At 58.9% G+C, this 27,672-nt stretch overlaps 13 protein-coding genes across 13 annotated transcripts; 3 read left to right on the top strand and 10 right to left on the bottom strand.

Moving 5' to 3' along the window:
• Positions 1-33: 33 nt before the first annotated feature.
• GGS23DRAFT_290002 (fungal hydrophobin-domain-containing protein) lies at positions 34-1,046 on the bottom strand. The gene is made up of 2 exons (XM_051512633.1): positions 337-1,046; positions 34-270 (listed from the first exon to the last, which is right to left on the bottom strand). Exons 1-2 carry the CDS (start codon positions 866-868, stop codon positions 152-154), a joined length of 651 nt encoding a protein of 216 aa, XP_051375515.1. The 5' UTR covers positions 869-1,046; the 3' UTR covers positions 34-151.
• A 1,488-nt stretch (positions 1,047-2,534) lies between these two features.
• Positions 2,535-4,766, bottom strand: GGS23DRAFT_552131 (ribosome-inactivating protein). Its single transcript, XM_051515389.1, has one exon. The coding sequence runs from the start codon at positions 4,607-4,609 to the stop codon at positions 3,101-3,103; it is 1,509 nt and encodes a 502-aa protein (XP_051375514.1). The 5' UTR covers positions 4,610-4,766; the 3' UTR covers positions 2,535-3,100.
• A 2,388-nt stretch (positions 4,767-7,154) lies between these two features.
• GGS23DRAFT_289722 (uncharacterized protein) lies at positions 7,155-8,789 on the bottom strand. The gene is made up of 2 exons (XM_051512627.1): positions 8,465-8,789; positions 7,155-8,391 (listed from the first exon to the last, which is right to left on the bottom strand). Exons 1-2 carry the CDS (start codon positions 8,607-8,609, stop codon positions 7,217-7,219), a joined length of 1,320 nt encoding a protein of 439 aa, XP_051375513.1. The 5' UTR covers positions 8,610-8,789; the 3' UTR covers positions 7,155-7,216.
• Positions 8,790-9,390: 601 nt separating this feature from the next.
• On the bottom strand, positions 9,391-10,405 carry GGS23DRAFT_289927 (gated mechanosensitive channel). The gene is made up of 4 exons (XM_051512630.1): positions 10,056-10,405; positions 9,769-9,969; positions 9,556-9,700; positions 9,391-9,487 (listed from the first exon to the last, which is right to left on the bottom strand). The coding sequence occupies exons 1-4, from the start codon at positions 10,214-10,216 to the stop codon at positions 9,428-9,430; spliced, it is 567 nt and encodes a 188-aa protein (XP_051375512.1). The 5' UTR covers positions 10,217-10,405; the 3' UTR covers positions 9,391-9,427.
• A 1,689-nt stretch (positions 10,406-12,094) lies between these two features.
• Positions 12,095-13,202, top strand: GGS23DRAFT_289694 (cupin family protein). Its single transcript, XM_051512626.1, has one exon. The coding sequence runs from the start codon at positions 12,543-12,545 to the stop codon at positions 12,987-12,989; it is 447 nt and encodes a 148-aa protein (XP_051375511.1). The 5' UTR covers positions 12,095-12,542; the 3' UTR covers positions 12,990-13,202.
• GGS23DRAFT_289819 (uncharacterized protein) lies at positions 13,077-13,606 on the bottom strand. The gene has a single exon (XM_051512628.1). It carries the CDS (start codon positions 13,470-13,472, stop codon positions 13,164-13,166), a length of 309 nt encoding a protein of 102 aa, XP_051375510.1. The 5' UTR covers positions 13,473-13,606; the 3' UTR covers positions 13,077-13,163.
• Positions 13,607-15,058, top strand: GGS23DRAFT_289820 (uncharacterized protein). Its single transcript, XM_051512629.1, has 3 exons — positions 13,607-14,147; positions 14,264-14,517; positions 14,672-15,058. Exons 1-3 carry the CDS (start codon positions 13,740-13,742, stop codon positions 14,994-14,996), a joined length of 987 nt encoding a protein of 328 aa, XP_051375509.1. The 5' UTR covers positions 13,607-13,739; the 3' UTR covers positions 14,997-15,058.
• Positions 15,059-15,835: 777 nt separating this feature from the next.
• GGS23DRAFT_615378 (uncharacterized protein) lies at positions 15,836-16,755 on the bottom strand (the record flags this gene model as incomplete). The annotated part of the gene is made up of 2 exons (XM_051520714.1): positions 16,033-16,755; positions 15,836-15,942 (listed from the first exon to the last, which is right to left on the bottom strand). The coding sequence occupies exons 1-2, from the start codon at positions 16,463-16,465 to the stop codon at positions 15,836-15,838; spliced, it is 540 nt and encodes a 179-aa protein (XP_051375508.1). The 5' UTR covers positions 16,466-16,755.
• A 747-nt stretch (positions 16,756-17,502) lies between these two features.
• GGS23DRAFT_289530 (uncharacterized protein) lies at positions 17,503-19,382 on the bottom strand. The gene is made up of 2 exons (XM_051512624.1): positions 19,033-19,382; positions 17,503-18,960 (listed from the first exon to the last, which is right to left on the bottom strand). Exons 1-2 carry the CDS (start codon positions 19,121-19,123, stop codon positions 17,609-17,611), a joined length of 1,443 nt encoding a protein of 480 aa, XP_051375507.1. The 5' UTR covers positions 19,124-19,382; the 3' UTR covers positions 17,503-17,608.
• A 243-nt stretch (positions 19,383-19,625) lies between these two features.
• GGS23DRAFT_289528 (NAD(P)-binding protein) lies at positions 19,626-20,909 on the bottom strand. The gene is made up of 2 exons (XM_051512623.1): positions 19,956-20,909; positions 19,626-19,838 (listed from the first exon to the last, which is right to left on the bottom strand). The coding sequence occupies exons 1-2, from the start codon at positions 20,644-20,646 to the stop codon at positions 19,636-19,638; spliced, it is 894 nt and encodes a 297-aa protein (XP_051375506.1). The 5' UTR covers positions 20,647-20,909; the 3' UTR covers positions 19,626-19,635.
• On the bottom strand, positions 20,910-22,512 carry GGS23DRAFT_289544 (NPD-domain-containing protein). The gene is made up of 3 exons (XM_051512625.1): positions 22,392-22,512; positions 22,054-22,315; positions 20,910-21,980 (listed from the first exon to the last, which is right to left on the bottom strand). Exons 1-3 carry the CDS (start codon positions 22,402-22,404, stop codon positions 21,173-21,175), a joined length of 1,083 nt encoding a protein of 360 aa, XP_051375505.1. The 5' UTR covers positions 22,405-22,512; the 3' UTR covers positions 20,910-21,172.
• Positions 22,513-23,653: 1,141 nt separating this feature from the next.
• GGS23DRAFT_552110 (Dihydropteroate synthase) lies at positions 23,654-25,803 on the top strand. The gene is made up of 2 exons (XM_051515388.1): positions 23,654-24,319; positions 24,370-25,803. Exons 1-2 carry the CDS (start codon positions 23,705-23,707, stop codon positions 25,543-25,545), a joined length of 1,791 nt encoding a protein of 596 aa, XP_051375504.1. The 5' UTR covers positions 23,654-23,704; the 3' UTR covers positions 25,546-25,803.
• Positions 25,804-26,350: 547 nt separating this feature from the next.
• GGS23DRAFT_552109 (uncharacterized protein) lies at positions 26,351-27,332 on the bottom strand. The gene has a single exon (XM_051515387.1). The coding sequence runs from the start codon at positions 27,266-27,268 to the stop codon at positions 26,411-26,413; it is 858 nt and encodes a 285-aa protein (XP_051375503.1). The 5' UTR covers positions 27,269-27,332; the 3' UTR covers positions 26,351-26,410.
• Positions 27,333-27,672: the final 340 nt, after the last annotated feature.

The raw sequence follows: 27,672 nt of genomic DNA, 5'->3' as shown, positions 1-27,672 counted from the left end.
TTAAAAAACAGTGTCGAAGTCTAGAATGTGCGCCACCGCCGCCACCAACACGCCAGAAACCTCGCCTACTGCGCCGTCCCGAGGGCTGCCGCAGGAACACCAAACCCATAACTCCCCAAATTAAACCATTTAGAACAGCGTCTCAGACCGCTCACGCGACGGTGCACAACAGGGCCTGACCCAGTACCGGCAGCGCGCAGCACGCCGCGGTCAGGCCCGTCGCCGCGCAGGTGCTCCGGAACTCCTCGATGGACTCGATGTCGAGGCCGGCTGGGGGGGGCACAGGGTCAGCGCACGAGTTGCGGCAGATCAGATAAAGGGGGGGGGACTACTTACGGCTCCCGCAGGTCAAGCCGAGGATGCCGGCGACGTCGACCTGGCAGCACTGGGGGGTGCCGGCGCCGATGGGGCACGCGCCGTGGAGCTTGCTGCTCTTGGTGGTCTCGGCGGGCTCCTCGGTGGTGGTGGTCGTCGTGGGGTCCGTGGCCGGTGTGGCGGTGGTGGTCGAGGCCGCGTGCTTGGGCTTCGTGGTCGTGTACTTGGGCGCCGACGTCGTCGCGGGGTACTTGGTCTTCAGCGTCGTGGCCGGGTACTTGGCCTTCGTCGTGGTCGTGTACGCCTTGGCCACGGTGGTAGTCGGGTAGCTGGGCTTGGTCGTGGTCGTGTAGACCTTGGGCGTGCTGGTTGTGTACGCCACGTGCGTGGTGGGGGAGGTGGTGGTGGTGGTAGGATCGTGCTTGTCCTTGTGCTTGTGGTCGTGCTTGTCGTGCTTCTCGTCGTGCTTCTCGTCGTGCTTGTTCGGGCTGGCTACCGGGCTGGCTACGGCCAGCGCGGCCAGGACGATGGGAAGGAGGGTCTTGAGCTGCATGGTGGTGGATTTAAGGAGTGGGGGTGTAGAAGACTTGGGGGAGGTGATGGTGTTGGACTGAGCTGGGAATTAAGATTACGATGGTGATGAGGAGGAGAAGGAGGAGGGTGTTGTTCCCGATGCTGTTCTGGTTAGTAGCGATGGGCTGGTGGATGGAATCTGGGAATTGAGGAAGGACGTCAACCAAGCTTTTATAAGCCATCGCGAGCTCGCGAGCTCGCGAGTTCACGATTCCATGTCCAAGATTCATTTTGCCATCTGACTACGCGATGGTGTTGTGGCCATTCCGTGGATGTAGGTAGGTCTCGGTCTTCAATAGTACGCGCTAAGCTACGACAACATATAAGACATCAACCGTGATTCAGCCTCGTTGTTGTTGTTTGTTGCTGTTCCTCGCCCACATAATCCACCCACCTACGGCTAGGGCCGTAAGACACATGGAGAGCCCCAAACGGTATCAAAGAATATGGAGTAATATCGCTCATCATAGCAGCCAACTATCAGGCATGTCCGCTTGGTGGATGTGGCTACTAGGTAAGAGTAGAATTGATACCAAATATCCGTTGCATACCTTCTCTTTTTTCCCAACTATGCCGCCATATTAATAGGCTAGACATATTCTTCTTCGCAAGCCGTCATGGCAGGAAACCATGAGTTTCCTAAGCGGCGCATAAGTACACAGACGGCTCAACCAGCAGCGTTTAAGAGGTAGCAAGAAACTAGAGCCAAAAAGAAAGCTCGAACCAGTTCCCGGGAGATTAGGCCTGTGATGTGCTTTGCTACGAGTCAGCCAATAAGTCTGAGTATCGACGTCCGCCCGCGTACCGAGCCATTTACCGCCGCGTTTTCTGTCTCACGGCTATTTGGTTAGTACTACCAACGGCGACGTTGATGTGCAGCGTAATAGGGGTCGAGGCCGAGCGCCGGCGACCCGGGATCAACTATCCATTAATTCGGGGAAAAGAATCAGCAAAAGAGAGAATTCGATAGGTTGACTTTCGGGTGGGGGACAATGGCCGTGAATACGAGCTGACTGGCACTCGAGCTCTAAGACAGCTTTGACAATGATCGACAGGGGACGCCAGCGAATTCTAGCGAGCCGCCTCGTAATCCTGCATGTTCGACATTCATTTGCCCATGCCTCTCGCCTTCGCCCAGGACATCCGCTGGGAACGAATCGGGGAGTTAAAAAAAAAAAACAAGTCGAATTGCCAGAAGCACTGGCGCTGATCTTAGGTACTAATTCGTGTCAGACATCAGATATTAGCTAATAGATTATGCGGCGCGGCCTTCTGCGCGTCCATGAGTAGCGAGTTGCTCGCTGGACTTTAGAGGCTTGCGGAGGCTTCACATAGCTGGCCGGAGAGATTCCATGTCTTACTCTACATTCGTAGTTCCCACGTTCGACGCGTCGTTGTAGCTGTGCCAGTGAGCGGACTGCCGGGGTTTGAATATCCTTCGTTCTCTCATGGGCGACCGTCAAGGCGCGTTCTGGGGTTCGAGGAGTCCAGAAGGGGCGTAGCTCGAGCCGAGAACCTTCGAGTCCAGTGTTGCCCCCTCATTCCGCTTTGATCTCGCCCTCTAACTAACCGTTGCTGGATTCGCTGTTTTGTCACCTCCAGGTGGAACGGGAAGCGCATTGCCGCCCTGACGAGGACGATCTGGAGTGAGATTATGAGGTACGGGGGAGGTGGAGTAGATAAATAGCTATATATTATGTCTTTATGAGATCCAGTCCAATCTTAGCCCTAACAATGATGGACGTCGACACGGCTTTAATGAGCTAGCTATTACATAGTAAAGATAGCCACGATGTCACCCCAGGCAATCACATGCTCCTCCTACTCTGTAGTTCAGGCCCAGGGCGTCGGTCAAGGTCGTAGGTATCGATGATATTGTTTCGGGATCCTTCTGTAGTTTGCCCCGTGTTAACGTGTGCCTAGACTTCGAGCTTATACTATTGATGGCTGCTAGCTTCTTAAGAGCTAACGAAAGACGCGAAAAATCAAACCGAACAGGCAGTCTGTCTCGGCGCATTGGAAACCGTCTCTCTCCGCGCCCCAAACAAACAAACAGAAGGGTAGCTAAAGGGTTACCCTCGGCTGGGATAGAAAGCTCATGGGTGCTGTCCCCTCCTCCGCTACATCAACATCTAATCCCTCCCCCTTGGTTGACTTTATCTCCAGCTCTGTTTGCGGTACGAGCTGCCGCCGTCTTCCGATCAAGCCCCTATTAATTCCACTCGACTCTCACCTCAATCTTGCCATACTGTCCCTTAATGTGCCCCACTCCTGACTGCAAGATCAGAGGTTCTAGAGCGGCATCGCCGTTCGCGATCTCGTCGTCGGGGCTAATCGGGTCGTGGTCGTAAAGCAGCGCCTTGATCCGGAGGGAGCCGGACATGGGCACGGCCAACGCGGTCCGCAACAGGGGAATGTTCTGGCCTTGGCCCACCTCGACGTACTCGGACTTCGCCTTCCGAAACAGCTCGATCTCGCCGTAGCCGTTGTCGGCGGTGATGGTGCCGTAGACGTCGGCGGGGTCCTCCCCGTCCCCGTCGACCAGGACGATTGTCACTAGGGCTTGCGCGGCGTTGCTCAGCACGACATAGCTTAGCGTCGCCGACCCGTACTCGGTGCTAGCCTTGTGGGTTATGGCCTGGTCGTACTGGTTCTTCGGATCGTAAACATTAAAAAATATGCTGCCAGCAGCGATTTCGTGGTCCGAAAGCCACGTGTTCCTATTCCACAAGGCCACATCGATGGTGAAATTATCCGCTGCTGAGATGACTTCGCGCGGGCCAGTGAGTAAAGCATGACCACGCAAAGGGACATGTTCGGTATTGTCTCTGTCTCGATTGTATAGATGCTGGGTGCTTGGGCCATCGGCTGCTTTGATAGTGCCGTAGAGGATTGCCGGGTCTTCCCCGTCGCTCTCGTTGATGCACACCCAGAAGACTTCGACCAGAGCTCGGCCCTGAGGGTAGTTGAACCAAGGAGCGCCGATGGCGCGAGTGGCGCGTGAGGGTCCTGGAAGACTACGATGCACCAACATGGCGAGCACGCCGGCCGCGGCCCCGACGTTGTGCAATTGCAAGTCGTTGTCTACCCGGTACCGAAAGGACTGAGCCGATCCACTCTGTTCGGCGTGCAGCAAAGCCTCCGATAGCCCTCCCCAGGCGTTCTCCAGGCTGGAAAATGTGGTCGGCGGCTGCGCGCTGGCCTGCCAATTCGTTGCGAGATGATGGTTGATATATTGAAACCTCATACTCTCCGATATCATCTGTATGACAACCATCAACTGCCGGGCCCTGGCCTGGTCGCTTATACCCGCCGTCGAGAGCCCATGCACAGCGTTGACGAGCGCCTGCTGGCCCAGCGGAATCGCCTCCCTTCTCTGGCCCGCCACGCCCTCCAAGCGGGTGTAGCTGCCGTCGTACCGCAGCGCGGTGGCCCCGGGGATGTACAGCGGGCCGTTGTGCTGGAACTCGAACCACGTCGTGCCCTGCTGGTAGCCATCCAGGTACAGGTTGTCCCTCCGGATCCGTAGCGTCACCGACCGCCCCCCCGCGGTCAGGACGACGTCGAACCACGCATTGGGCGTAGATGGTTGAGGAGAAAGAACTGGGAGATAATAGCAGACATCCCCAGAGGCCACCCTGTCGCGCAAGCCCTGGATGAACTGCGTATAATCTGCGCCATCGCTATTCTCCACATCGAACACTACGACGAAGTCCGCCATAGTTCTGAGGGTGCGGGTGCGGAGGAGGACGAAGGAAGAATGGCAATTATCGTTTGATAGGCTTGATTGTGTCTTCCGTTGGGCCAACCGAGAGGGAATCGCAAGTCACCCAAGTTGGTATTATTATTTATGTGTGTATATATATATTAGAACTCACAGCATCTCTCGAGTCAGCGGTTCGATTCAGCTCTCCACAAGAGTAATTACCTTGCGCTGAACCACAAGCAGCTCGCCAGTTCCGGAAATTGAGCGTCGACCGTCAGCATGCTCAGCCTGGAAAGGAACGCTAAACTTGACAGCGGTGACCGACTCCATGGTCGTCAAGGTATGAATATTACAGCTCGCCAACTAGCCACTTACACGCGGACTGTCCGTCTGGTTGGCGTGACGGCCGTCGTGCCTGCACCGCAATCTCACCTATCGTCAGGCCTCGCTCAGCTCGACCTCGTCGGCGCGTGTCTGAGGCGGCCGCAGCCGAAAGAGGTGCGTGCTCGGGTGGCTTCTGGCAGTAACGGGGTCGAAGGTTGGTCGCTCGACACACCCGGATCGGGTGATATGAACCGAGCTAGTGCACTTGGCTCCGTCTGCCAACTAATACCATATGCCGTGGCCTACAACAATACAACGTCGCGGTTCCTCCTGTACCAGTATACGTTTCCTTCCGGTTCTATGGACCGATTCGCCGACCTGTTACGGTCACTCTTTGGGATTTGCTTATGAGCGTAGTCGATAAAGATGCCGGTCCTCTTGTGAATGGGACTGCCACTTGAGCCCTCGCCCAGAGCGGTAATAAGATACAGATAGACAGATGTAATATGCTTTAATTATCCATATACGGGTGTATATTATATATTTTAATAGTATCTGGTGATACGACCCGTTCACCAATCTATGTGACCATCTAGGCAATCACATTCTGCAAATTCTCATCACTTTGCCAGCGGCCAGCTGAAATGCATGCGGCCTCCTGCATGCGACGGCAATACGAGTAAGGCTCAGCTCAGGGGGGCGCATGAAAAACAGAACTGCTTATGCGGCCGGCCCAAGTCGGCGTAGGCGTAGGGTACGGGCAACTGTAAACTGCCGCATGCCACCGTAGCCAGCAGTCGAAATAAGAGACGGCATCGCAGTAACTGCCGTGAAAACCTGCTGCGGCTAACGCGAGGCGGAACCTCGAGTCCCGGCGGACCTCACGGCCGCGAACAGTTACCTCTTTCGCCGTCGCCTTTAGTTGCTTCTAGCGACGAACACCACACGTGAGCCAGTCCCGGCGGCCCCGCCATCGACGCACACACACGGCGTCAACCCAGACGGGTCAACATGCGCCTGTCTGCGGAGTGCGGGGGGTTTGCAGTTGCTGCTGCGCGTCGCCGCGGAGGTATGGCGCCGAAACCCGGCGGAAATAGAACTGAAACATTGGCGCAGGGGGAGGGCGTGAGGAGGAGGAGGGTGCAGAGGGACCTAGTTGGGCAAAGCGCGGCCTCGCGGTCTCTATGCTAGTGACGTGCCCTACTCGGATAGGAGGCGAAACGGGGGGCTGCCGTGTGCCCGGAGGGCGTGGCCTGGGGTCGGAGGAGGTAGCGGCGGAACCGGCTTTAGAGAGGATTTCCCTCGTCGGCCCCCCTCGTATCTGGTGTTCCGCTCGTCCCGCAAGCATAGATAGGGGTCCCCCGAATTGGAGGACCGAGGCTTCTTATGTAATGGTCTAGGACTAATAGTAGGTACATCTCCTTGTGGTCAACGACCTCGACTCTCCAAGCCGGCTTACGTCCAGTATGTGTTCGCGCAAAGAGGAGGGAACTCGGCGCCTCTTGGTCTTCCTTCCCTTGTAAAAGCCGCACGGCTAGTTGCGGTGTCCATGCTCCGGCTCGAACATCGCCCGCGTCTTCCGCCGAGTCCCGACTGGGTAGGGCGGATATCGTAAGCAAAGAACGCCGGATCTACTTTACGCCACCTGCCATGTCAGAATCTCGACGCTGTATATTACATGGGATCATTATACTAGTGTTTCCGCTGTGACATGGCCGTTTGCCGCCGGTTGCCCGGCGCGATTTCCCGGCTACCCCTGACCGGTCCCTGGCCACCAGCCCTACCGAGCAGGATCAGACCCGGAACGCCGGGACGCCTGAAAGAATGGCAGAAGAGCAGCAGAGTAGCTTAAGACGGGAGCCGTATGTAGGCTCCCAGAGCACTAATGCGGGCAGTGAGAGACCAACGAAAAACTCCGGGATAATACGAAAAGGAGAGGTAGAATAAACTGCACAGGTTCCTCGACAGGCTTACGCGGAACGCAGTCTGGCGATAGCCAAGGTAGAGAGACGATCATAGTGGTTTTAATCACGAATGTAGTGATTAGTATTATTAGGCCCTCGCGGAACGGTGGTCCCCCGACCCAGAGTTCATACGTCTATATGCAACTAATATCATACCTATGGGAGATCTTTAAGATAAATAATAACCACGCTAACATCGAAGAAGAGTAAAAAGAGGTAAAATGTCCCATGCAGCAACCAACAATCTCGCTATGTGTTCCTGAAGTAGACGATGAGCTGCTACATAGGTAGGTATTAAGTGAAATCAGTGCTATCCAATGCACATGCTTCGAAATTACCGTACATCCGCCTCTGCCCTCGCGTCGCCCCCCTGCGTAGCTGGCTGCTCTCGCACTAGCGCCCCATCGCCTTCGCCGTCGTTCGCCTCGCTCTGCCTCCCCTGCTCGAGGGCCCTCTCCGCCTTGAGCTGCTTCCCGGCGTTGCCTTGCTTCTTGCCCCGGACGCGGAGCTTGCCGAAGGCCTCGCGCGTCAGCTCCTGGCGGAACAGGCGCTCGACCACGTCCTTCTTGCGCGTGCGCCGGCTGCCGATGCCGATCAGAACCCCCGCCGTGATGTTGACCGCAATAGAGCAGCTCAGGATCGTCGCCGTTATGGCCATAGGCCGCGTGTGGTAATCGATCCCCCACGTCGTCGCGCCCAGCGCGATTTGTAGACACGAGTGTAGGTCGAGCAGGGCGACGATCGCTACAAGCAGGTTCAGCGGGAATGCGTAGTGAGTTTTCGTTTCGTGCGGCTTGTAAAAGGTGTGGGATCTGGCGAATTTCGTCTGGTGATGCACGAGCCGCGCCTCTTGATCAGCCATGAGAACGGAGACTTCTTCATGGGCAGCCTCGGGTTCCAGGATCGTCGGCAGGTCGTTCTTGTCTCGCAAGCCTCCCATGTGCCTTTTCCTGCGCAGCTTCCACGTTAGACGATGGTAGTGTGCTATGAAGGCCATGTGGTAGGTGTCGATAGCGCGGAAAGGCGCGAGGCCATCGCCAACGACGGCGAACAGGGCTACGAGGACATTGTCGATGACGTTAATGGCGTAGAGCTGCTCCTTGCCAACGTATATCCAACCGATAAGAAACAGGACCCATGCCAGACCAAAGAGGGTGATAAGCGTCGCGTACAGCGTCACTAGGAAGCCGAGCGGCTTCCTGACATACTTGCCGAAGGCCCTCATCTTACGCTTGAACTTGGACCGTCGCGAGTGCAGCATATGCCGCACGTAGTCGTTCAGCTCGGCCTTCTCCCCGTCACTCCACCCCTCGAGGAACACGCCGTCGGGGAGCACGGCATGCTTGAAGGTGAACTCATCGCCTTCTCCTTCCTCGTCTCGGGGGGCTGTGGGATCACGGTTGTTAGATAGCTGATAGGTTGGACGTCGGTTGATCAATTTGCCTAGAGACGGGACAAAAAGCGAGTTCTGAATGTTGGTCACGTTGTTCAACGTCGACACTTCGGGATCTAGCCGGAGCAAAAGGTCAGCCACGGTCTTGCGGTCACAACTTTTCCCAGCGGCACTTGACAAGGCGCTCACCGATTACGTCAAGAAAGTCAGCGAGGCCCGGACCTAGTGCGGTACGACGGTTAGGGGCATGGAAATAGGCGGTGCTGTTAGTGGCCCCGGGCTCTTCGACGGGTCTTTCCACCGCGTAGAACGGGACGTGAGACTCGCCAGACATTCCCCCGGGACACCTCACAGCGACGTGTCGGGAGAAGAGTGGAGAGAGTCAGGCCGGCCCCGTGCAGATTGCCGGCGCGTCATATGCCTAATACAAGGTTGGGATGCAAGATACCCCGGGTGCCTGACTAGCGGTCTAACATAACTCTACCCACCGGCCTGTCGATGGCGTCTCCTTTGATGCTGCTGTTAGATGCGGACTCGAGGGCTGGCGGTGCGTCAGGCGGGTGGGCGGATGAAATAAAACTGTACGTCGGATCAGTCGCAACCGTGACATCATAGGCGAGGTCGCCGCACATCGGACGTGGACGAGCGAGGAACCACTGCTGGTCGGGGGACCGTAGCCTATAGTATAACCTAGATGAGGGGCAGCGCGCACCCTACCACGGAACCTAGACACATAACCTCATCGAGTCGACGTACATCGACACCAACTTACACCTCATCAATCGACCAGACCGTCTCGGCGATGCCAGCCATGCAGAGGGAAGAGGTAGCGGGGCAGAGTCCCCGAGGAACGATTTCAATTTTCTCGATTCCCAACTTTACAATGCGGAAATATTCCAGAGATGTCAACATGCTGAAATCGATTTGCTGCAACCACAACCCCCGACAGATGAAAAGATCGCCGCCCTACGCCCCGCCGTACGAGGAAATAGGTAGTAGTTATTTTGGCGATAAAGGGTACGCATCCAAAGGCGACAAGAGGCAAGTGTCGTCTTGGTCATCCATCTCGCCGTGTTAGGTACGTGTTGCCGTGCGTTCGGGAGAGCAAGATGCTAGCGTCCGACGCGGCACAGATCTCGTCGAGATACCCGTCTATGGCGTCCGGTCCTCTCGGCCATCCAACCAGCTGGTGCAGTTTACGCAGCGGGTCGCCTGGGCCGGTTAGCGTCGCGCGCTCGCGAACCACGACCGCTGGCATCGGGACGGAGCCGGGCACTAACCTTCTCGCTGACACTTCTCTTGCAATACCTGCACTTGACGGTATGCTTGATGATGGGATCACGTGACAGATACTGGTACAGGTGGGCCAAGCCGTACAGCGCGACGCCCATGCCGAGGAAGCTGACGACCTTGTTGAGAAAGACGCTAGGCAGAGTCGGGTCAGCAGGGTAAACAGATGAACGAGTCGGCGGTGAGCGGGCGACGTGCCGTACCCGTACGCTAGCACGATGGCACCATCGTCCTGAGCCTGCTCTAGCGTGTTGTAGCCGTTCAACTCATCGTACTTGGGTCCCGGCCGCAGCACGGCGAACTTCTCGACCAAGTTCTTCCGCAGCGGGAGGACGATGGACAGCGGCGGGAGCAGGATGTCGCTGACGAGCGAGGTGGTAACCGATGTGAAGGCGGTCGCTAGACTACGAAGGAGGGCCAGCCGAAAAGCGAAAACAAGAGTTAGTAGTTCGATTTCCCGAGTCCTAGGTATGTTAACGGTTTCACCGACATCAGGCCGAATGCGATTTCGAGGATGTTGCCCGAGAAGGCGAAGTCGATGAAACCGGAGAAGATGCGGTGCACCCGCTTCTCGCCCTCGCGCAGCAAGGTGCGTCGCTCGCCGTCGTCTGCCTCTGCGTCTGAGCTGTCGGTCAGCGGGAAGGATGACATGGTCCGGACTGTTCGAAAAGGGCGCTGAGGCAATCGGTCGCTGCTACGCAGGGTGCACCCCAGGAGGCGGACGGGTCGAGGCTAGCCGGACGGGAGGGGAGGCAGAAGGTGACAATAGCTACCACGAGGAAGCCGGTAAGGTGGTATGAATGGCACGCGAGAGGCGTCGGAGCTGGACGGCACAGCGTAATATGTAGGTGCTGTAATTCTCGTGCCACCAGTCCAGTCCGGTCCAGGGTGGCCCGCCGAGACGGATAACGGACCTGTTGCAAAGAGGATTCAGCTGGTGCTGGGCAGTGCAGTCTGCGGGGTAAGTTATAGGTAGGTAAGGTACCTACGTAGGTAAGTAGGCACCTATGTTAGCACCCGAGGTAGCAGGTCAGACAGCCCACGCATGACTACCTACCTACCTACAAAAGCAGCAACTATCAACAGCCGAGATCTGCATACATGGGGCGAAGCGGGAGGACCGGTGACGTGGACCTCGAGATTGAGATTGGGGCATTTCTCTCTTGCTATTCTTCATTGGCCTCGAGGCGTCTGACTTCCCTCTCCTCTGGGGAAGAATTCGTCTTGGTCTTGGGATCGGCGGGCTGGCTGACCCTAACCAACGGTGAGGAGTTGGCGGCATTTGTTCGCAGCGGCAGTGTAATAAGCGCAGTTCCCGCCCGTACAGCACGCCTCGTATCGACTCCCAAGCCTCGACTAAGCTGGATCTGGCAGGGAACGAACTGGGACAACTCGGATCGCCCACATGCTAACGTAGCAGGTAAGTGGGTAGGTAGGTAGGTACCTAGATCTACCTAAGGTAGTTGTACATCGTTGGCGCAGCTGGACCGCGGCACAGTCTCGCTCCCGCGCTCGAGGTCGCCGTCCGGTCGACTCGGGCTTCGCTATTACTACGACTAACGGCCAAGTGGCTAGATCCTAGATCCCACAGACAACCGCGCCGTTAGTGGCGCCATAGAGGGAGGGGGGGGACACCGGCATCCAGATCATCCTATTCCTACTTTGGGTGAGCGAATGTTTTAGGTGCTTATTAGGTATTACTTTCTCCGTCCCCGCGGCAGATATTCCCCGGCTGGCGAGCGTTCCCGACGTCGAGGCTCGCACTGGTGCTGGCAACCCGTCTGATTCCGTAGCTCCACCCCAGCGCTGCGGTTCGTGAATCTGCCCCGAAAATGACCCCCCTGAAGAGGGGTTTCCAACCCACACCTACCTGCACCCACGCTCTTGAGGTTGCATCAGCCGCCCGCACACCCGCACACCGTCCTTCACGGATAACCTGTTCGCGGGTGATGCTTATGCCAGAAATCGAGGCAGGCAGACTTGCGGCGTTGGGGGGGGAGGGGGGGAATCGATAGGCTTCTGCCGATCGACCCGGCACTCGCTGCAATGTCGGTAGGATCTCGAGTCGTCCAGCCAGCATACCTATCACGCCGGTTTATTTTTAGATTTAGGCACCTCTCTTTCTCTGTCTCAGCAGCATCGAGGGCGCGAGAACAAGACGACTAGGCCCGGATGCGGGAGAAACGCCAGGCACATGGCTCCCCCGTTTGTCGCATTTCCCACCCAGGCAAGTTCCTGGGGGAGAGACCAGGGACACGCCGCAGCGACATGGATGTAGGTACATACGTCTGTATGTGGACTCGCACCTATGCATAGGTATACCTGCAAGGTACCTTTGCTACCTAGCTTAAAGCAATTAAGCATGCCGCTGGGCGCCCTCGAGTAGGCATGCGTGCGTAGGATGGATTTTGGCTTGCTGAACGGCGAATGTCGGTTGTATGGCGAGTGGAGGAGGGCCTTCTTAGGTAGGTAGGTAGGTAGGTAGGTAGGTAGGTAAGTAGGTAGATTGGATAGGTAGGTAGATAGGTGGGTGTCTGCCTATTAACCTCGTTGTCGTGGTCCCAAGTACACATCGAGGCCGGGCATCTCCACCTACCTCGCACGCCTCCAAACGCACACGTTATGACGCGGTGCTACATGTTCGCATCCGTACGGAACGCCCAGGTAGCACTGCGGCAAAGGGGGAGCCAACTGGTCGCCGATCCATTATCTCACGAGCGAGATCGATCGATTGATTACCTAGGTAAAACGCATCCCGTCCGTATCTCTGGCAGAAGAAGTTTGCTCTCTCCCCGTGTTCGCCGGGTCTCTCGCGCAATTTAAAATCCGTCGTTGCTACCCTTATCTGGTCGTGGATTTATTTGATCCTTTATACCAACCCTCACCCCTTTCGCTATCCCCCCCCCAAATTAAGCCAGGCAAGCTACGTGAACCACCAGCTAATCCTACCCGAATATTCCCCCCCCCCAGAACCGCCATGGCTACCGCCCAGGAAATCGTCGCCGCCCTCAATCTCGCTCCCCATCCGGAGAAGGGCTACTACGTCGAGACCTTCCGCGACCCCCAGACGTCCGACGGCCGCTCGAACAGCACCTGCATCTACTATCTCCTGGAGGGCGAGTCCGGCCTCTCGCACTGGCACCGCGTCCTCAACGCTGTCGAGGTCTGGCACTACTACGCCGGCGCCCCTCTGCGCCTCTCGCTGTCCCGGGACGACGGCAAGCCCGTGCGAGACGTGGTGCTGGGCAACGATATCTTGGCCGGACAGCGACCGCAGGTCGTGGTCGAACGGGGAGAATGGCAGCACGCCCAGAGCCTGGGGTCGTGGACCCTGGTAGGCTGTTCGGTGGCGCCCGCCTTCAATTTTGAGAGCTTTGAGATGGCTAAGGAGGGGTGGGAGCCAAGGACGGACGGCGGCGCCTAATAAATTGAGCCCGCCGGGATCACGAGGACTTCTGACGACGCCATTGGTCTAGCCCTGCCACAGCATGGGTCGGTCCGAAGGAGCTGATGGATTTCGCAGCAGGCCCTCATGCAGTAAGAATCCTACGGCCTGTAGCCCCCGCGTATCCTCGAAGCAACCTAGCAAGACGGCTCGTTATCGGTCGAGGGCTTGTCGGGCGGCACACGTACTACGTAGTACATATGGAGAAGGAGGGCGAGGGAAGATGACGGGGGTGTGGTCATGTATGTATTTTGCTGTTCGCCTCCAATGATACGCCAAGATGAAGCACGGCAATGCGAGGCCATGCGAGGCATTCGTGTGACCTCTCGATGAAGGTTCCTGTCCCGGTTTCGCGAAAAGAAACACCATTAAAAAAAAAAGACCACAGACATCGCGACAATTCAGATGATAAGACCAGACAAGAACAGAAAAGGAAAAAAGGACGCACGCAATAGTTTCCATCAGCCGTCTCTAATGCGGCCTCGTCCGATTGGGTCAGGTAAACATCATTTGGTGGGACGCCGCTCAATCATACGTCTGTCGATGTCACCCTCGAATCACGTAAATGCCCTCGAGAAGCCTCTTCATCCACAGTTTTAACACACACCCACACACGCTCACACACACACGCTCTCCCCCCCTTTCTCTCCACTTCTCACTTCCTCCCCTCCCCGCCGGGGCTTCCTCACCCCACGCGCCTCGACCGGATAGCTGGAGAGAGCGGCGATCATGAGCGAGCTCAGCAACATCCGGGAGGACCTCCCGACGTCCATGACCATGGCCGCCTTCGCGGGCATCTCGTGGTACGTCGGGATCGAGATCAACATCTCGCTCTTCATGCTGTTCAAGCGCTGGAGCGGCCTGTACTTCTGGTCGTGCGCGCTGGGCTCCTGGGGCGTGATCCTGCAGCCGCTGTTCATCGTGCTCGCGGACTTCGGCATCTGGTCGAATCTCAGTGCGTCGATAAGCATGATCTACCTGACCTGGCTCATCATGGTGGTACCGCAGAGCTGGGTCCTGTACTCGCGCCTACACCTCATCATGCACGGAGAGAAGATGTTGAGGTGGATTATGGTGGTCTTGATATTTAATTCGATCGTCTTCTCCGTGCCCACTATTGTCATCGGGACACTGGCTGTGAGTTTCTTCCCTGCCCTGCCTCCTCCTCTGCCCCTGGGCGGTCCCCTCCCTCCACCCCGTCGAAATCGAAGCTCCGACAGGGCTGACCATGGTCGCACGAGGGCAAATCGTAGCAAGCCACCACCATAAACCCGAGCTTACCTCACGTCAATTTGATCTGGGACCGCGTCCAACTCGTCGTCTTCTTCGCCCAAGAGCTGAGCCTCAGTCTTCTGTATATCTACCAGACCCGCAAATACCTGCGCGACTCCTCGGTGCTCTTCAAGTTCTCCGTCTTCGCGTCCCCCGCGTCCACGGACGCGACGTCGGAGGAGGAAAGGGTCCTCTGCCACCTCATCTACGCGAACATACTTATCATCGCATTAGAGTAAGACACGCTTACCCACCCACCCCGGCCCCCACCCCAACCTGTCTCTCGGGTCGACGCTACACGCGTAGACGAGAACCTGGGGACCAGGCTCTCCCCAACGTAAGCCGGAACCGATCAGAGCCATGCTAAAATCCTCCTTTTCCCCGTCTAGCATCAGCCTCCTGGTCATCGCCCTGCTGGGCGTCCAATACGCCAACCTATTCTACATCCAGGGGGCGTTCAAGCCGTGCGTGTACGGCATCAAGCTGAAGATCGAGTTCGTGATCCTGAACAGCCTCATCAAGAGCCTGCGCGCGCACGGCAGCGGCACCTACGGCCAGTCCTGGTCGCAGCAGCGCCAGTGGCGGCGCATGGGCCACACCGAGAGCAGCGGGAACGAAACCGGGCCCCAGCCAAGCGGCGGCACCGGAGTCCACCTAGACCGCATGCGAAGGGGGTCAGACCAGACGAGATTCGACCCAGATCGGTGGTATTGAGGTTTTTTTTTTCTTTTGTGGACGGATACCCAGTACGAAAAAAAAGGGGGAAGGGAAAAGCGTATTTTTTTTTGTATGAGTAAGTGAAGAGCCTCTTTAGGCAGGGCAAGCAATCGGGCGAGTCTAAGCCGGCGTTTCGCGACAAGCCGGCGGGGATTGATTTTCGATTTTCAAAGGGGCCGGGCTGGTCCACTTACACGGTTGTAACAGTAGGGTCGGCAACAGCATCCTGCCCCCAAGAAAGGGGACACCGAAGGAGGGGGGGCGTCGCGTGAAGGGCGCGAGCAGGTACATATATAGGCGCATATCACCACTACGCGCACGCGTTCTTAGTACACACGCGCAGTGCAGGACATTCTGGGACATATGTACCTAACATAATATAACCCCAAGCTCTGTGGCGCGACTCGGTGCCGGCGCGGCAGACCGAGCAGAGCCGCAGGAGAACCTGCGCACCGCGGACCGGTGAGCTAGCAGCTCGGCTGGCATGCGCTCAGGATCTCTGCATATAAACCGAGCCGGCAATATTAGAAAGGATACCCTCCCTCTCTCCCCTTCCACACCAGGAAAGAAAACCAGTAAAACCTGCCCCTAATATACCGCGATGCGTCGTCCGCGCACTCTAACACCGCACCCCGCCACCGAGCGACGCACCCGCCCCCGGGGGTTGGGGGGGGGGGGCGCGGGAGGAATGCAGGTAGGTAGGTAAGCAGGCAGGCAGACACCCGCAGCGTTCCGCTTTAATGCCCCGCTGTCACCCGACCACGAGGGGATACCGTCCGCATTTCTCTCCGTCTCTATCCAGCGCCGCCCCCACCCTTTCACACCCCTCTCCCTCCTCAGCGCCAGCGCCAGCGCTGGGGAACGTGCGCCGCGGCGGCTGCCCACGGGGGCCCGGGGATGCGGTCGGGTGCGTGCTGTAGTGTAGTGGTCTGGTTGTAGTGGACTAGTGAGACGGGGCGGGTTAGCTTCTTCTTCTTCTTCTTCTTCTTGCGTGCAGGGGAAAAGGGGGCAGGGATTGACGGGGGTCGCATACTGAGCGTCGTGCAGTTCGTCGTGCAGTACCAGGCGCCCTCGCACGCCGTCAGGACGCGGACGCTGTAATACCACCGCGTGAGCCGGAGCTCGCGCGCCAGACCGTCGGCGGCGTCGGGCCCGATCCGGACGTCTCCCCACCCCCCGAACGCGCCGTCGCCGGCGGAGGCGGACGTCGGCGTGAGCGCTAATAAGTCTCGCTCAAAACTCGGCATGTCGATCCGCGGCTGCGCTAGCCGGCGCGGGACCTGGAAACGCGGGCCTGGGCCCGGGGGGAGACGCACCGCGAGCAGGTGGTAGCTCTCCGCCGACCGCTGCCGCGGCCCAGGGCCGGCGAGTAGCGCTACCATCGCCAGCACGAACACGACCCCGAATAGGAAGAGCGGGAAGAGCGCGGCGGTGAGCGGTTCGTGGTCGTATTTTGGGATAGACATGGTTCTTAAGTGGTCTAGAAGGGGGTTCTACAAGTGTGTTATTATTACCCGAAGAGTGATCCGTCAAGGGAAAGAGGAATAGGTTCGGCAGTAGAGTAGGGATGTTAGCGACGGGGAAAAGGGGGGTTAAGGGTATAAGTAGTGTTATTCTTTATATAGGATGTATAAAGAGAATCGAGAACCTGGGAAGCAGGTAGAAAAATAAGACAAGAAAGCTAAGGGTAAGTGTGGAGGATCTAGCCAGATAATAGCCTCTGAGAATGCGCTGCGTCGGTGCCGGTGCGAGCCAGTACACGGTAGTCATCCATAGAAAGGGGGGATATTAGACGTTCGACATCTCGAGGTATCTAGTTAGAAATGGTGCTGAAAGGTCGGCTTCAATTTGTCCGCCCGAATCTCGTTGCGGTGCTCCCTCACCGAATCAATGAATGGGTAGATGGATGAATGAGCGAGTGCCTCTAGGCCATGGCCAGCACCGTCAGTCTTTCTCTCTCCCCCCCCCCTCTGCCGCCGGCTGGGTGAGGGGCACACAGTAGAGAGATCAAGGCATTGAGCAAGACAAGGCAGAATCATCATAATCATGATACTAACAATAGTCATAATAATCGTAGTAATACCTACATACCCAAGGTACCGCCGGGTGGCCACGTACTCGCATAGGGCCGCATCGAAGCGGGCTGGGCAGCGTCACAGTCGATGGTTTTGCCTGCTTTGGTCCAGGTCGTCGGCGGTGATTGGTTGTCGGCTGGGGTTGCGTCATGAGGGTGTCCCGTTGCGTCCCGTCGCGGCAAAACTGGCTCATCTTCGCCTCGCGTGGACTAGTCCACCCTGGGCCGCATCGCCCGGCCCCCAGAACGCGGAGCCGCTATTCCTAGTCTGTGCTGGGCGTCGCCGGGGAAAGGAAAGGAAACCTCTTCGCAACCACGCCTAGGCTGCGCGTTGACATCTCCCGTCACGGCTCCCGGCTAGGCTCGAAGCGCGCGGGTTAGCTGGCCGTCCTCGAAACAACAGAACCACCTCGATACGGAGAGGAATATACCACGATGATCAGCTATCCCGTTGCGATCGCTTTCTATTCGTTGCCTGCCCGCCTTCTATGGTGTCAAGTCTATCTATCGAACACATCTACCTGCCTTCGATGTGTCATGCGATGCCCCGGAGCCGCTGGCTCGCGATAACGGCCTTGGCGCTCTCCGAGAGAGTATCCTTCTCGACCGAAATCCAGCGCCCTCGCCCGGACCGCTGTGCTATGATGTGCTTCTCTACCGCCGTGGCCGACTCGGCCCAGTCAGCGAACCGGGTGACTTGGCCGATCGTTGAATCATCCGCGATGGCGTAGCCGGAGCACAGCCTCAGCGTCATGATCTTGCCCCAGTCACCCGCCCAGTCGACAAAATCGACCATGAACGTTCCGTCCGATTCCTTCATCAGCGCCGGGAACCAGTCCCCGCACCCTGTCAAGTCGAGGTACTCCAGACTGTAGAGGGATTTGCTCAGACGCTTTAGCACCAGGATGGCTTCCGACCACTCGCCGTCCAGGTCGTGACTGTAGGGTCCGGTGGCGGCATACTGGATGAGTCTACCGGTTGCCACCGACGAGGTAACCTTCACAAACTTGGCATTTGGTGTCAGGGACGGTTCGGGCCAGCCGGAGAGGTTGAGATGCGTCAGGGTCGGCAGCTTCGTAGCCAGCGAGAGGAGCTGTTTCCAAGAAGCGAGGGGTCCTACCCCGGGATCGACAGCCAGAGAGAGCTGCGACAAGTTGGGAAGGAGTTTGACGGGTCCTGACGTAGGCGCCGGCACATCCCACGAGTCTTGAAGATCGGGTTCGGCCGCTTCCCTGGGAATACCCAGTAATTCGTTAAGCTCCTTCAGTGTCAGAGATTTCCCCACCGCACCCGCCAGGTCCAGGCAGAGCAAATCCCCGTTTAGCTCGACCAAGTCGGGCTTCTCGATCTCGTATTGGGCCAGATCCTCCTCAGCAGGACCGGCAAGGATCAGCCGGAGATCTTTGATGGTAATGCCTGGCCCATGGAGCTCCAAAACGTAGCTCAGCAGCGTGGTTCTAAGTCGGCTGGGTAAAGTGTACAGATAGAACTTGTTCCATCGTCGTTGCTGGTCCCAGTCTAGCGCAATCTGCCGGAGAACCTGATCGACAAAGCTGCCCGCATCTGGCGCGTAGGTTCCTGGCAATGGCCATATCTGAATGCGCCCTAGGACACTTGCCTTCAGCTCAGGAGGGGCATGTCGGGATTGTGCGAGCGACACCCAGCTCCGCGGTGGTGGGGGCCCCGGAGGTGCTCGTCGGCCATTGATCTCCCGGCGCTGAAGTCTTCGGGGTGGGGGTGCAGGGGTCTCGGGAATCTGGAGGATCTGGCGGATCAGCGGTGGGACGGTGGGAGTGGCCGCGGTATAGCCGGTTGAGGTGCCACTTTGCGTCAGACTGCTTCGGCGTAGGTCGGCGAGGATTTGGTTGACGGAACGCTCGTGATGTTCTGCGCACCCGCTGTTAATTCCACGCCCCGACGCCGCTCATGCCCACGCGGACCTCGACAGGGTTAACTCACCAGGCGTTGCCCGCGATGAAGAGGAGCTGAGGATAGGTGGAGCGACTGACGGCGGCTTCGAGTATTTGCTCTGATGTCTTTTCTTCGGCATAACAGTGGAGGTACGCGGCGACGAATCTCGACTGCTTGCGAAGAAGAGAAATCGCAGAAAGGGAGGAGGGCGTCGTCAGCGGCATGCCTTGGAGCGAGAGACAGAGAACGTGGGCAGGTTGCGGAAGGGGTCGGAGATGACTAGATTTTATGTCTTCGTCTATTCCTGTATCTACCTATTTATGGGATGAGGAGGGATGATTCACCAGGATGGCGTGCGCAAGGTACCATCCCTGACCCTCGCCCCTTGCCTCTATCACTTGACTCCACACGTGTATGTGATTACGTAATGTTTATATATGGCACATTTCACGTGACTACTAGTACATTCGATGGATTTCATCGATTTCGTGAGGAGACCCACGCCCCTAGCACGGATAGACGCCCTCAACGTATCTGCGCTCCTTTCGTCATCCCGCTCCTCCCTTCTTCACCTTCGGGTACGAACTGTGGAAGCTAATATCCTAGCTTGCGAAGCCACCGACCTTTGCTGATCAGAGAAGGATCGGCTCATTATCGCCCCGCCAGGACGTTCAAAGTCCCGCCGTCGACCGCGATGATCTCTCCGTTGACGTATTGATTCTTGGCCAGGTACAGCACGGTCATCCCCATCTCTTCTTCGCGCCCGGCCCTCATGAGCGGGACGTGTCCCGTATCTTGGATCTTTTCCGGCGGCACGTAGCTCTTTTGCCTTTCGTCGCTGCTCTTTGCTGTCACTGTTGCACACGGGGGTTAGTAGATGGCTTCTATCCGTCTTGGAGGACCCATTCTGTTTCCGCAGCCACAGGCTGAGGTTGTCTGGCTGTATGCCTAAGGCAAGAAGCATAGCTTACTCTCACTAGGGAAATACCCAGGCGCAATCGAATTAACCCTGATACTCGCTTTGAGGAACTCGCTGCTCATGAGCTTCGTCAGTTGGACTGTTGCGCCCTTGGCCGTGTTGTAGCTGAAGTGGCCCTGGGAGCGGCGCATGATGCCGGACATAGAAGATATGGTGATCACGGAGCTGGAGTACGGTTCTAGCGGGCCTCTCGGTCGTATACCTGCTTGCAGTAAGGGTAGGAAGGCCACCGTTGTGAAGTAGACGGCCGTTACGTTGGTATCGAAGTTGGCGCGCCAGTCGGCCAGGTCCTCGTTTTCCCACAATCGCGTTTTCAGATCGGTAGCCTCTGCGACGTCAGGCTCCGCTTTGGGGCCCGCGATCCCCGCGTTGCACACCAGGAGGTGGATAAAGCGCTCCCGGCGCCCGATTTCGGTCGCTAGCCGCTCGAGGTCATTTTTGTCGGTCACGTCACAAGGCCCAACCGGAATAATCCGTCCGCCGCTAGCGTTCCCCGGCTGGTGGCTTCTGGCCGCGTTCTCAAGAACTTCGGTCCGCCGCCCGGTAATGTATACCTTGGCGCCATTGGCGGAGAGTGCCTGTGCCGCCATCAACCCGATCCCGGTGCCGCCACCTGTGATTACGGCGACGAAATCTCGCACCGAGAAGAGCTTCGATACATCAAACTGGTGCGTCTCTGCCATGTTGCTGAATAGTGGTCGAACTTTTCTTCGGGCGCCGACCGGCAGAATATGGGTAGAATATCGGCGGAATCAAGACAGAATTGGTCGTGGCCAAGACATGACGATCACCTACGTGCTGGGGGAAGAAGGCGGGTGATAAGGGGACTTGGTCCCTGGAACTTCATCACTTGACGTCATAACCACCCGTAACGGTGAGGTCACGACTACGTAGGCTATCGCGGGCTCTCGCAGGCAGGCACGCAACACATCTCGACGCGGAGTTGGCATAAAGGAGGTGCACAACGGGCGTCATGTGCTTCCGCCTGCGTGGAGCAGAGGCGTTCTTAAGTAAGCGGCATCTGTACGCCGATAATGGGAGGTACCTAGGTATCTATTGAGACGATGCGCGTGGAGGCTGTCCTCCGGTACGCAGGTGCACGTACGCGTTTATCCCAATAACATGATATCGATTTCCGATACAGCTCTTAATATACATGCGTCCGTGCGATTACCCGTACAAAGGTATATATATATATAATTTACATACCTACAGTTTCGATACCATCTTGGCGCCCTCGTTCAGCAGCGCCGACGCGTCGTTGATGAATTCGTCTACCACCGCCTTGGCGCTCTTCTGCTCATTCACCAGCGCAGCGCACTTGCCCATCAATTGGGGCGTGTACTGATCCATCAGATCGTCCGCATCTGTGTCGCTGTCTGAGTTGCTCGACGCCTGCTCTAGGTCGTGCTCGAAGGGGAGAATGCCCTTGGCGGTCAGCTCCTTGATCTCGGCCTGGCGGTTGTTCTCCCAGTTCTCGATGTACGGGTTCTTCCGCACCCGTAGGGGCCTCCCGGTGAAGATGAGCGTCCGGATGGTGTCGTCGAACCCAGCCGTCCTCACCGCCTCCTTGTGCGCCTCCGGAGCGCCGGCTTCGTCGACCAGGATGAATCGAGTGCCAACCCACACGGCGCTGGCGCCCATCATCAGCGACGCAGCTAGCATCTGGCCGTTGTGGATACCGCCGGCGGCGATGACCTGCACCTGCTTGCCCGATAGCGGGCTCTTCTTCCCCTTGCAGATCTGCACGCACGCGGGGATCAAGACGGTGGTCGGGACGTCTCCAGTGTGGCCACCTCCCTCGCCGCCCTGGGCACAGATGATGTCGCAGCCTATGTCGAGCGCCTTCTGGACGTGCTTAGGGTGTCCCACCATGTTCATGTAATAGACGCCATGCTTGTGTAATTTGTCGACGACAGACTTCGGGGGTACGCCGACGGCGGAGACAAAGAGCTTGGCGCCCGATTCGATGATGATGTCGACCAGCTGATCCAGCTTGCCTTTGGTGTAGTCGTAGCTAAATTCCGGCGAGAAACGTTAGCATATGGTCCACTGCGCGTAGTCCTACGGGATCAGGGACGCGGGCGTACTTGGTCTTCCGGGCGCTGCCACCGACCTGGGGAAGCAGCAAGTCGATGCCGAACGGCGCGTTCTTGTCGTGCAGATACGATTTGAGCTCGTCAATCTGCTCCTTTAACATTGCCGGGCTGTAGGACATGCCTCCGACAACACCGAGACCACCGGCGTTTGTGACAGCGGCGGCCAACTTGGGGCCAGCCGCCACGTTCATGCCGGCTAGGAGGATAGGATGGTTGATCTTGAAAAGATCGGTGATGGGGGTTCGGATCTTCTCTACGCGTCGACTCTGGTCAGCGAGCACACTTTCGCCAACGACCGGAGCCGGCTAGACTCGGGGCTAATAACCTACGAGGAGAGGCCATCTTGACGGTCTGACGATGAATGTTTTTTTGTCGGCGATGATTGTTGGCGCTGGTAATGGGTGCGAGGGCGGTCTCGAGGAAGGTCTTTACTACAATGGCAACTCCCCAGGGGGCAATACAAAAATGGGAGAAGAGAGATAGAGCGTATTTTTATAGGGTATAAGGAGGCGACAAGGTCTATTTCAAGGAGACAGGACCGGCGAGAAGATTAGTCGAATGCCGGCAAAGGAGGCGGCAAGGGGATATTCTGGTTGCTGGTATTGGAAAAGTACGGAGGGAACACCTATGGGCCTTGGTGGAAACTGGGGATCGGGAGGTTGGCCTGCAATGGGAGACCCCAAAAGCTGGGGAACCGAGGCATCTTTGGGGGCAGGGATCACGGGCTAGACCGTTCCTGGATTAGGCTCCGTGGCGGTGGGGTCAGGCCGAGTGAATGAATTCCTGGCGGTTGCGGGCCATGGATCAGCCGAGGTTCACAAGCTTGGGGTTCTCCCGCTCTGCCGCCGACGCTGCGGACTTACTATCGAAGCCCGGGCGCATCGTAAGAGGAGGCAGAAGGCTTCTGGATATGTACGTGTACGTCAGGAGGAGGCGCCGATATTGGGTGCCTCCTAGTAAGGCTGCGTATGTGGCGTACGCAGGTTACCTAGGATAGAGGTATCCAGGTACATCTAGTAGATTAGGTAAGTACGTATGGGTACACGGCTGCAATGGATTATTCGATTACTCGACTCATTGCACGACGCCTATATTAGGTACCTAGGTAGGTACCGTCCACGTTCAATATACAAACCTATCGACACCGACGCCCGTGTTTCCGGACGGTCCGCCCTACTACGCCGTACGCCCACTGGTCTCACTGCAGAGCACCGCGTACCTAGGTACCTGTCTCAGGTGTCCACCGATGGTACATCTGTCCGTAACATCCCAAGGTACCTCTAGAGTCGATAGGCCGAGCCGCCTATTATACAATAATACACAGGTTGGCGTGTTCAGCGAATGGATGCGCCATGTCCCGTCCGTGTGTACCTAATACCCGATAGCACACGGCTCGAGAAGTAGCAGCACCAAGTGCCGCGCGAAGATTTGCGGTGCCGGCATCGGCAGATACATGGGTGCCTAAACCTAGGTACCTACACCTATCGCCGAGCCGAGTCTGACTCAGCCAGCGAACAGCACCTGCCACACTTAAGCTGACTGCACCAATTGCCACGCCGCGCGTACCTACCTATGTACATCCCTCAATCGTGCCTACCTACCCAAGGTAGGTATAGGAACCTGACGTAAACACATCACTCACATGGAAGGAGGCGGCCCCTTAGGTAGGTACCTCTGGCATGTACATGTCAATGGCCCAGGGGCAGCGCTCGGTGGATCGCTTCTCGAAATTTTCACGTCACTTCGAGTCGGGTGCTATACGCCTGATACAGCAGCAAGCGACTCGCCCAGAAGCTTGTCTGCTCTTCATCGGGCCTTGATGAGCCTTTCTCCGTCGGCCTATCGAGCATGGAGTCTTCTTCTTCCACTCCGACGTGCACCGGCTCTTCCATCGTGTAATTCCACCCTTCGCTTGAGTAATCCCCTCCGTGTCCCGGCCTCTTCTTCCGGTTCCCCCTGCCGGCATTACTCCCTTCTTAGCCAAGGTGGTCGAGCGATGGACCGTCACTTCTCGGGTAGCTCATCCCGGGATGCCGGATCGTCTGGGTGCGGCGGGAGCGGCAGGAAACGTCGCCGTAGTGGGGTGCTTGCCTACATCGCTCTCGGCAGCAATGTCGGCGATCGCATATCCATGATCGAGCAAGCGTGTCGAGAGATGGACGCGAGGGGGATCAAGGTGAAGAGGACCAGCAGCCTCTGGGAAACCAAGCCCATGTACGTACTAGATCAGAATAGCTTCGTGAATGGAGCCTGCGAGGTGCGTCTCGGAACCCCCCTTTCAGACTTCTCAGCTGAGCCCTCTGCTAGGTGGAAACGGGCCTAGAGCCGCGGGAGTTGTTAGACGAATTGCAGAGTATAGAGAAATCTATGGGAAGGAAAAAGCTCGTAGACAAAGGCCCCCGCAACATCGACTTGGACATCCTGCTTTATGGGGACCTCGAGATCGACGACGAGAGGCTCATAATCCCTCACATCGGTATTCCAGAGCGCGAGTTCGTCCTGCGTCCTCTCGCCGAACTCGTACCACACAAGCTCCTAAGCTGGCAGAAGCCCGGGAAGCTCATCCAGGATTATCTCAACGAACTGCCCCTCACCGACGAGCCACTTTCAACTCTAACCCCGATCTCGAGATCGGTGGGCCCCTTGAACGGCCTCAAGGCCACCCGTAAAACACATGTCATGGCTATTCTGAACATAACGCCCGACTCCTTTTCCGATGGGGGCATCCATACGCCCGACTCGCTAAGAGACACTATCGCAGCATTTATTCGAGGCGGGGCCACGATGCTGGATATCGGCGGCCAGTCGACGGCCCCGGGCAAGATCGAGATCACCCCCGAGGAAGAGATAAGTCGCGTGCTGCCCGTCATCGAGACCGTCCGGAGCATTCCCGAAGCGCGCCACGTCGCCATCAGCATCGACACGTACCGCGCGTCGGTCGCCGAAGCCGCCGTCCGCGCCGGCGCTGACATGATCAACGACGTGTCAGCGGGGCTCATGGACCCGGCCATGCTGCCGACGATGGCCCGCCTAGGCAAGACGGTCTGCCTGATGCACATGCGGGGCACCCCGGGCACGATGAGCAGGCTGAACGAGTACCCGGACGGGCTCGTCCCGACGATCGCGCGCGAGCTGCTCGCCCGCGTCGCCGCCGCCGAGGCCGCCGGCGTCCGCCGCTGGCGCATCGTCCTCGATCCCGGGCTCGGCTTCGCCAAGCTCGGCGAGCAGAACCTGCAGGTGCTGCGCCACTTCGACGAGCTGCGGGCCTGGCCCGGCCTGCGCGGCCTGCCCTGGCTCGTCGGCTCCAGCCGCAAGAGCTTCATCGGCAAGGTCACCGGCGTGCCCAAGCCCATGGACCGCGTCTTCGGCACCGCCGCCACCGTCGCCGCCGCCGTCCAGGGCGGCGCCGACATCGTCCGCGTCCACGACGTCGTCGAGATGGGGCAGGTGGTGAAGATGGCCGACGCCATCTGGCGATACTAGAAACGTAACATATCACTCCTCGGTCTCGTAACCGACTCATATATAAACACGTGCGGGCAAATTATTACTATTTTATTCATCATGAGATGACTATTCCCTCGGAGCGTGACTAGTGCTAGAGAAAACCCCCCTCTACTCGTCTTCTTCTTCTTCCGACGTGTCGGCGAACCAGGACGTCCCCGCCCTTGGGTCGGGACGCGCGGCCGCGCCGTCGCAGTAGTTCTCGGGGAGACCGGCGGGGCCGTCGAGGATCCGGCCCTCGCCCTTCGCGCGGCGGACCGCGCCGCGCCGCGCCTCGCCCTTGGCCGCCCACTTGCGCAGCAGGGCCACGGCCTTGGCCTGGCGCGCCAGGCCCGGCTCGCTGGCGCGCACGATGTCCCACAGCAGGAGGAACCAGGCGCGGTTCTCGAGGCGCACGAAAGCCGCGCGGATCTCCGCCACCCGCGCCGCGACGTACGCGTCGTCGCCCGCCGCGCATCGCGCCGCCGCCGCCGCCGGCCCGTGCAGGATCACGCACGTCGCCAGCTCCGCCTCGGCCGCGCCCCGCGCGTGCGCCGCCACCTGGCGCGCGATCGCCCGCCCCGCGTCCGTGTGCCGCCGGCCGGCGTGGTTGGCCGCGTCCGCCCAGAAGTGGTGGTTGCGCAGCGAGGAGGCGCGGCGCGGCGCCGGGCGTCCCGGCACCGGCTTCCGCGGGATCCGGCGCCCGCCGCCCCGCCAGGCCGACGCGCTGCGCTGGGGCGCCGCCGCCGCCGCCGCCACCGCCCGAGATCGCCGCAGGTCCTGCGCCGACGCGCAGCGCCGGACCGCCGCGTCTTGGCCGCACGACGCCTCGTCGCGCGGAGTCTCGGGAGTCTGTGGGTCGCCGTTAGCCGACGCGCTGCCCCTCAACGATGCCGAGCGCCCCCCGCCGTCCGACGCCCGGAGCGGCGGGGGTTGCCGGAAACGCTACGGTTCGTGGGTCACGCACCTTGTGTCCGGACGGGCCTCCCGGCACGTCGCGAGGGGCCGTCTCGGGAAGGCCGACTGGCTCGGTAGCGGGCTCCGCGCCGTCCTCGCCGGCTCCGCGGCGCTCCCCTGTCTCAATACGGAGCGTGGGGGCCGCGTGGAGGGCCGGGGTCGACTGAGACATCGGGAGGGGCGGGGGGTGCTCGGCGCTGAGCGCCTGCAGTCTCGCCAGCGCGTTGCGCACGATCAGGTTGTCGCGCTCGACGTACGCGGCCACGGGGTCGCCGTGGGGCGGCGCCGGCAGCAGCTTGTGGATGTTGCCCACGGTCGCCGACTTGACGATGCCGGCGCGGGCCGGCTGCGAGGCGAGCAGCAGCTTCGCCGACCCCGGCGGCACGACGCGCCCGCGCCCGAGGACCTTGACCACGGCCCGGCAGCCCGAGACGTCGCTCAAGGGGGAAACGCGGTCGGCCGAGGGGTCGAAGTCTTCGATCGGGCTCGGGGGCTCGTCGTCGGGGCCAGTCTTGCTGAGGTAGTCGGCAGCACGCTCGGCCTCCCGAGCAGCGGGCCAGACGTCCCCATCGGATGGTCCAGCGCTGCTCGCAGGAGACAGCTTCTCGTCGAGAAGGCGGGCATAGTTGCCGGTGAGAGGGTGGGGGTTCAGCTCGTGGGTATAATACGACGCGCGATCGCTGAGGGAGGGCCACTCCCTATCAGCAGCAGGTCCGGCGTCTCCGGCGTCGTCGGCAGGGAGGAGGAGGTGTTCGGAGGAGAGCATCGCCTGGCACGCACGAGAGGCGACTCCCCTGGCACGGTACGGCGGGGTGGCGGGGGGTACGGACGGAAAGGGGGTGACGGGGGGCGCCGGTGGCGGCAGGGGCGCAACGCGGGCGGCTTGGTGCCCGGGGGACGCCGGCCAGATGGGCGACGCGGCACGGTCGACCGTCGCTACGCGCCCGCAGCATCGGATGCTGCAGGCCACGCGGCACGAACAGCCGCCGAGGGAAACACCTTCCTCGCGACGCGGTGCGAACCCGCCCCCCGCGTCCCCGCGGCCGTCGCCGGCTCGCTTGGAGACGCAGTTGCCCATGATGCGGCGCGGGGCCGACGCAGCTCGGTCGTGGGAGGAAGGGTTCGGAAGGATGGCGTGGTAATAATCGCCAAGAAGCAGTCGGAGAGGTC

Source organism: Durotheca rogersii (genome assembly GCF_024521655.1).
Source record: "Durotheca rogersii strain YMJ 92031201 chromosome Unknown GGS23scaffold_3, whole genome shotgun sequence".
Classification (NCBI taxonomy): Eukaryota; Fungi; Ascomycota; class Sordariomycetes; order Xylariales; family Xylariaceae; genus Durotheca; species Durotheca rogersii.
The sequence above is the reverse complement of the archived record's forward strand: the minus strand, read 5'-3'. Positions and strand labels throughout refer to the sequence as shown.